Genomic DNA, 7,721 nt, shown 5'->3' on the forward strand with positions numbered 1-7,721 from the left:
AGACCCTCACACACAGACTGGGGAAATTCCCCGCTCCGACTCTCAGTAACTTTGACGAGTGCAGCATAGAAAGCGTTCTTTCTGGTTGTCTCACAGTTTGGTCTGGGCTCCTGCTCTACGTCTGAGCTCCTGTCCCACCCGATTCAGGAACAGCTTCTTCCCAGCTGCCGTCAGACTTTGGAATGAACCGATCTTGTATGAGTTCACCGGAGTGCATTGCTACCCCCGAGCTGTGACTGGAACAGGACATTTCACACTCTCTCCTTCTCTATCAACATTATGCTCTGCTTGTTTAGTGCATAAGAAGCAACACTGTCTGTTAAAACATGTGACAATAATAAATCAAATCAAAAGATAAATCATCGGTTAAACTCCCAGCGATGAGAAAGTGACTGGAAGCTGGATCTGAATCTCTTGTTCGGTGAACCGGGACAGACCAACCTGCGACATTGACTTGTAATCAATGACTTTATCAGCTGAGTTTTATTGTTAACCTCAAGGCCTTTGCCACATTTAGAAATTAAAAGAATTTGTGTTGCTAAAACCAGGGATGTACTGTTGAAGGTTTCTAAGGCTCTGCTCAGACTACCTTTGGAGTATTGTGACACAGGGAGGCACAGACAGAAAATAAGAAATAGGAGCAGGAGTCGGCTATCTAGCCCTTCGAGCCTGCCCTGCCATTCAAGAAGATCATGGCTGATCTGATGTGGATCAGTTCCACTTTCCTGCTTTCTCCCTATAACTCTTACTTCTCCTTGTCTATCAGAAACCTATCTACCCGTGACTTAACTATGTTCAGCGAAGTAGCCTCCACCACTTCAACAGGCAGAGAATTCCAGAGATTCACCACCCTTTGAGAGAAGTTCCTCCTCAACTACGTTCTAAACAGCACCCCCCCCCCTTATTTTGAGGCTGTGCCCTCTAGTTATGGTTTCCTTTCTAAGTGGGAAGAATGTTTCTACCTCTACCCTATCCAGCCCCTTCATTATCTTGCAAGTCTCTATAAGATTCCCCCCTCAGCCTTCTAAACTCCAATGAGTACAGACCCTACACTCAGCCCCCTCCTCCAGATCATCTACATAAATGGTAAACAGTTGAGGCCCCAGAACCGATCCCTGCGGCACTCCACTAGTCACCAACCACCAACCAGGAAAGCATCCATTGATTCTAACTCTGCTCCTGTTAGATAACCAATCCCCAATCCACACTAACACTTTACCCCCAACTCCGTGTACCCTAACCTTCTGCAGCAACCTTGTGAGGCACCTTATCGAACGCCTTCTGGAAATCTAAAGACACCACATCCACCGGTTCCCCTCTGTCTATCGCATCCCTCATTTTTCTTCACGAAAGGGAATGTGAGATGACTCTTTTCCAACTCTCCTTGTGATTGGACCGTTTTAGACCTGGCCACATTCAGTTCCATCTGTAGCACAGATGGAACTGAACTCTAATCATAGAATTATAGAATCATGCAGTGTAGAGGAGGCCCTTCAGCCCATCGAGTCTGCACTGACACATTAGAAACTCCTGAACTCCCACCTAATCCCACTTTCCAGCACTTGGCCCATTGCCCTGAATGTGATGATGAGCCAAGTGCTCATCCAGGTACTTTTTAAAGGATGTGAGAGGCATCCCGCCCCCTCCACCCTCCCAGGCAGCACATTCCAGACCATCACCACCCTCTGGGTAAAACCGCTCCCTTCCCCCCCACCCAAAACCTTCTGGTCCTCACCTTGAACCCTGTTGTCCCCCCTGGTGACTGACCCTCCAACTCAGATTGATCCTGTCCTTTCCAACTGGAGCAGCACATCCTCCCCTTTATATTCCCGCTCTCAGGGGATCAAAACTAACATTCTATTTGCCTTCTTTTTGTTGCTGCCCACTAGATTTTAGTTTCTGTAGATGAATCCTTAATCCTGCAGCTCCTCATTCCTATGGAGCCCAACTCCCTCACTCCTCAACAATTAACAAACTAACTTTTTTTGGGATGAAAATGAGTGATCTCAAATTGAATTCCACCTTGCCCTGTTGTTCCCAATCACTCTAACAACATCCTTCCTCAGATCCCATTCCCAGGCAGACCCCTGAGAAGCAGTATCGTACAGAGGGATCTGGGCGTACAGGTCCACGGTTCTCTGAAAGTGGTGACAACTGGATAAAGGTGGTGAAGGCAGTGTACGGCGTGCTTGCTTTTAAATCAGTCAGGGCATAGAGTATAAAAATTGGCATGTTGCAGCTGTACAGGACTTTAGTTTCAACACATTTGGAATATTGTGTACATTTCTGGTCACCTCACTGTCAGACGGATATGGAGGCTTTGGAGAGGGGACAGGAAAAGTTTACCAGGATGTTGCCTGGTTTGGAGGGGATTCACTACCAGGAGAGATTGGACAAACTTGGTTTGTTTTCACTTGAGCATCAGAGGCTGAGGGCAGGTGGGGGGGGGGGGGGGGGGAGCAGAAGGTGGTGACCTGATGGAAGTTTATAAAAATGAGACCTGGATAGAATGGATAGTTGCAGTCTATTACTAGGGGATTTGGGTTGAAGGTAACAAGTGGAAGTTTAAAAAGATGAGAGGCAAGTTTTTTTTAAAAAACTACACAGGATGGTAAGTACCTGGAATGAGCTGCTGGGGGGGGGGTGCAGTGCGGGGGTAGAAGCAGATACAAGAGCAATGTTTAAGAGGCATCTTGACAGATACATGATTAGGCAGTGATGTGGGATACAGACTGTGTAAAAAGGTATTAAAAAGGTCTTGTGTTGATACAGGTTTGGTGAGCCTCTTCCTGTTCTTGATGGGATTTCCAGTCACACCCAACTTCATTCATGGAATAGGCATTAGGAGAGCCCCTGTACAGATCCCCAGGGGATTGGACTAGGCCCTTCCTGCCAATGGGTGTGCCACATGCATTAGCCCCTCCTCTCCATCCCCTACATCCTAACCAAATCCCAGCAGTGTCCCATGGCTGTATCCAATTCTCCAAATAATCTCTAGAACTTTTCCTGTTACATCATCACGATCAGAGACCAGTCTAGCTCAGGAACAGGCCCTTTGGACACCAAGCATGTGTTAACACATGGACACGTTACTAAGGTAAAGGAATCTTGCCTCGACACAGTCTATGTATCTGTCAAGATACAATAGAACATTTAATGGGTATCTGCTTCTACTGCCCCCCTTCTGGCCATGCACTCACCACTCAAACATTTGCCTCTCATCCCCCTTCAGGCAAGGGGGAGAATGTTTAATGTTCTGGGAACCAGGTTTAAATCCCATGACAGCAACTGGTGGAATTTGCATTCAGTAAACATCTGGAATTAAAGAATGTACTGGTGACCATGAAACCATTGGCGATTGTGGGAAAGACCCATATCGTTCACTAATGTCCAACAGGGAAGGAAATCTGTCCTCACACAGTCCAGGATATGTGTGACTCCAGAGCCAGTGTGGTTGAGTCAACTCCCTCTGAACTGAGGGGCTCACTAGTCAACTTCAAAGGCAGCTAGGGACGGGTAACGAATGCTGGCCAGCCAGCGACACCCGTGTCCATGAAGAAAAGAAAGAATTCTGGTTCCTTTCTGGGGAGAATCTGTCATCCTTACCTGGTCTGGCTGACATTGAAACTCCAAACCCACAGCAAGATGGTTAACAACTTCCCTCTGAAATGGTCCAGCAAACTCACTTCAAGCACAATTAGGGATGTAACAAATCCTGGGCTTGTCAGTGACATATTCCAAGGAATAAATTAAAGTTAATTACTGAATTATGCAGAGATAACAGTTCCATGATAAATACTGGATTTTATTTCTAGACACAGTTGAAACAAGGATTCCAGAATCCCAGTCAGTTGAGGGTGAGCCTGTCAAACAGGTACTCTCCCATACCATTCTCAGGGGCTCCCAGTCTCTTCAGGTTGGTGATGTGATCACCAAGCTTCTTGATCATCTTCACTTGTTCATCCAAGTACTGATTCTCCAGGAAGTCAGACAGCTGGAAACAGGAAAGACAGCAGAGAAATGAGTGATGTTATTGGCAATGATCTTTCCTGGATGAGAATCTTTGGCACTGGGGAGGGTGATAGTTCTGTATCTGGGTGAAAAAGGGGGCAATTCTGTCTCAATGCCCAGAGACCAATCAATTCCATTAAACTGGGAGTGAACGAGTGCCTCAGGAACAGAGAGCTCTCAATGTCCTGGGAACTGTTGAGTAATCCAGATCTGCAGTGTTTCTATTTACATCAGAAGCCATCTACACTCTGCATGTGAGAAACCCCCAAGGTGAAGGACAGATCCCAATATCAACATCCAACTTACATGAGGGTCAGTGTTCCCAGAGGAGAGTTTGTGCAGATCCAGCAGACTCTGGTTCACATTCTTCTCCATCTGCAGAGCTCTCTGCATCGCCTCCAGACCATTGCCCCACTCATCCTGCTCTGCCTTCTGGAAGGGAAAAGGCAGACATGTCATTCACAATGGAACCAAGACTAAAATAAGTAGGGATGATAACTAGAATATTACAAAGGAACTGATATAGCCAGACTCATTATTCTATTAAAATCAAAGGGAATTATTAGGTATCCATCAAATCCAACCTTGACATCCTCCAGGATGACTCTGCCCCCGCGTTTATTCTGGAATTCCATCAGTTTCTCAGCATGTTCCTGTTCATCATGTGAGTGCTCCTTGAAGAACTCAGCAAAGTGACTCAGGGCAACATCATCCCGGTCAAAGTAACAGAACTGTGGGTAAAGAGTCAGATCGGAGATTATCCAGGGGACACTTGGAATTTAGAACAAGCACCACAGGTCATTTCCTTACTCAAATGGAGTCAGTTAGTTTCAAACATCAGCCCATGTTTAACGCAACAGTGGGACATCCTTTCCTTCTCCCCCACCGTGGGGATTTCACATCATTGCTCACCTCCAAACTCTGGCCTGGGCCTCAGGATCTCCCTCTGTGACTGGATCCTGAACTTCCTAACCCACAGACCAGAGTCAGTAACGATAGGCAAAAACACCTCCCTCATCGTCATCCTCAACACCAGTGCCCCACAAGGCTGTGTTCTCAGCCTCTTCCTATACTCCTTATACACCAAGGTTTGTGGCCACATTCCCCTCCAATTCTACTTCAGTTTGCTGATGACACCACTGTAGTGGGTCAGATCTCAAACAATGATGAGACAGATTATCGGAATATAACACACAGTTTTGTTCACATCAACTTCCTGAAGCATAAAGGAGAACATGCCTCTGTCCACATCAATGGGGATGAAGTAGAAAGGGTCAAGAGCTTCAAGTTTTTAGGTGTTCAGATCACCAGCTATCTGGTCTCCACCCTCCACACCAACACTCTGGTTAAGAAACCCACCAACACCTCTTTCTCAGAGGACTGGGGAAATTTGGCATGTCAGCTCCAACTCACCAACTTTTACAGATGCCCCATAGAAAGCATTCTTTCTGGTTGTGTCACAGCTCGGTATGGTGCCTGCTCTGCCCAAGACCGCAAGGAACTACAGAGGGTTGTGGAACATAGCCCAATCCATCACACAAACCAGCCTCCCATCCATTGACTCCATCTACACTTCCTGCTGCCTTGGCAAAGCAGCCGGCATCATTAAAGACCACAAACCCCAGGCACTCTCTGCCACCAGAGAAAGCAATCAAAGTCTGGAGTCACATACCAACCGATTCAAGAACAGCTTCTTCCCTGCTGCTGTCAGACTTACTTTGCATCAAGTTGATCTTTCTTTACAACCTAGCTATGACTAACACTACATTCTGCACCCTGCCTTCTCTATGAAGAGTATGTTTCATCTGTCTAGCAAAGAACAAAATACTTTTAATCGTGTATGAATGTGACAATAACAAATCAAGTAGAAGAATTTCAATTCAACCCAGTTTATTGTTGCTGGGATGATTTAGCCTGGGGGAAAGGTCAGTACAACAGGATTTACCCATTTCAAATGGCAGAGGGAGGAGAACATTCACATGGTCACCCAATTAGATTACTTCATCCAAGTGGGATAATTTGATTAGATCCATGCAGCTCAGGAACCCTCCAAGGGGATAGATTCAGGCCTGCCTAGTCCACACTGCACACTTAAACTCTGCCTTAAAGAAAGATGTATCTTCTGTTGGAAACTTCATGGAGCCTGTTTCAGGTGGAAACTCTTCAGAATCAGGTCAAGTTATTCCAGACAGGGAGCAGTCTGCTAACAAGATCCTGTCCCTCAGTAACATTTATCACCAACAACTATCATTTAAAGCCAAAATCATTGGTAAAGATATTGCACCTGCTCAGAACACAACCAGACCATTATTTTAAATTTAAACCCCAATCATCACAAAGTCTCACCATGGAGAGGTAAACATAGGAGGAATAGAGCTCCAGGCTGATCTGCTTATTCACAGCATCCTCACAGTCCCTGTGGGAGTTCTCACACACTTGAGAAGCCATTATCACCTATTAGACTCTGAGATTAATAAAGTGGGACCAACTCACCTTAAATCCCCAGACTCACCTTTTTCGGGTCAAACAAGTAAACAAACTTAAATTACGTTCGGACAAAGAAAAAGGGGGCAGCTCCCCAAAAGGAGGGGGAACGGCCCGAACAGAAACAAAAGGACATCCCCAGACTCACATCCCAACTGATCCCGCACCATTCCCAGTGACCAATCAGAACGACAAGCTCCTTAGAGGGAACCAATCAGGAATGGGATGATCATTTGGCCCAGGGAACATTCTGATTGGATCAGACAAGTGCAAAGCTGCAGCTCATGGGAAGTGAAACTGACCAATCATGTTCTTGGGTTGAAGTGGAAGGAACTTCCTGCGGAGCTGCCAGTCCCGATGGAATCAGTAATTTCTCATTCCAGGACAGCTTAGGTTGATGGGGTTGGGGTGAGTCCTGGGGGAGTGGACTCACTCTGACTGCCTACTTCTCTTTCACAATCTTGTGGATCCCTGGGTCCCCTCTACAGAGGGCGTGTATGGCAGGCACCCACCAATATACCTGGTGCCCGTCTGTGGGCAGTCAGCACCGAGGGTATAGACTGCCTTCCAGGTTCATTAACAAGATCCTGCTTTAGTCGGGAAAGGACCTTTTTCATCTACTTTACCCTCACGTTAGCATCATCATTTTTTGATTGATTCGTGGAAGATCGGTGGGATTGGCTGGGCCGGCATTCATTGCCCTTCCCCAGTTGCCCTTGCACTGATTGGCTCATCCATTTCACAGGGTATGTGACAGCCAACCACATTGCTGTGATTCTGAGTCACATGTAGGCCAGACTGGGTAAGGACGGCAGATTTCCTTCCCTAAAGGACATTCGTGAACCAGATGGGTTTTTCCCACAATGCTCTCAAGTCATAGAACATAGAACATAGAACACTACAGCACAAACAGGCCCTTCGGCCCACGAGTTGCGCCGATCACATCAACACCTATCTATAACCCCCAATCCCATTAAATCCCATGTACTCATCCAGAAGTCTTTTAAAAGACCCCAGCGAGTTCGCCTCCACCACCACTGACGGCAGCCGATTCCACTCACTCACCACCCTCTGAGTGAAAAACTTACCACTAACATCACTTCTGTACTTTCCTCCCCGCACCTTAAATCTGTGTCCTCTCGTAGCGACCATTTCAACCCGGGGAAATAGCCTCTGAGAATCCACCCTATCCGTTCCTCTCAACATTTTATAAACTTCTATCAGGT

General features: G+C 46.5%; 1 protein-coding gene across 1 annotated transcript; it reads right to left on the bottom strand.

Moving 5' to 3' along the window:
* Positions 1-3,847: 3,847 nt before the first annotated feature.
* On the bottom strand, positions 3,848-6,459 carry LOC145340073 (ferritin, middle subunit-like). Its single transcript, XM_080184495.1, has 4 exons — positions 6,358-6,459; positions 4,596-4,742; positions 4,318-4,443; positions 3,848-3,994 (listed from the first exon to the last, which is right to left on the bottom strand). Exons 1-4 carry the CDS (start codon positions 6,457-6,459, stop codon positions 3,848-3,850), a joined length of 522 nt encoding a protein of 173 aa, XP_080040621.1.
* Positions 6,460-7,721: the final 1,262 nt, after the last annotated feature.

The sequence above is a fragment of the Carcharhinus amblyrhynchos genome, unplaced genomic scaffold (genome assembly GCF_965287045.1).
Source record: "Carcharhinus amblyrhynchos unplaced genomic scaffold, sCarAmb.v2.hapA scaffold_760, whole genome shotgun sequence".
Taxonomy (NCBI): domain Eukaryota; kingdom Metazoa; phylum Chordata; class Chondrichthyes; order Carcharhiniformes; family Carcharhinidae; genus Carcharhinus; species Carcharhinus amblyrhynchos.

Coding starts and splice junctions, on each gene's coding strand:
- LOC145340073 (XM_080184495.1), bottom strand. CDS start 6,459: ATGGCTTCTCAAGTGTGTGAGAACTCCCACAGGGACTGTGAGGATGCT. Junction 4,743..6,357: donor CCTATGTTTACCTCTCCATG/GTGAGACTTTGT, acceptor CTTTACCCACAG/TTCTGTTACTTTGACCGGGA. Junction 3,995..4,317: donor CTGGGAACACTGACCCTCAT/GTAAGTTGGATG, acceptor TCCTGTTTCCAG/CTGTCTGACTTCCTGGAGAA.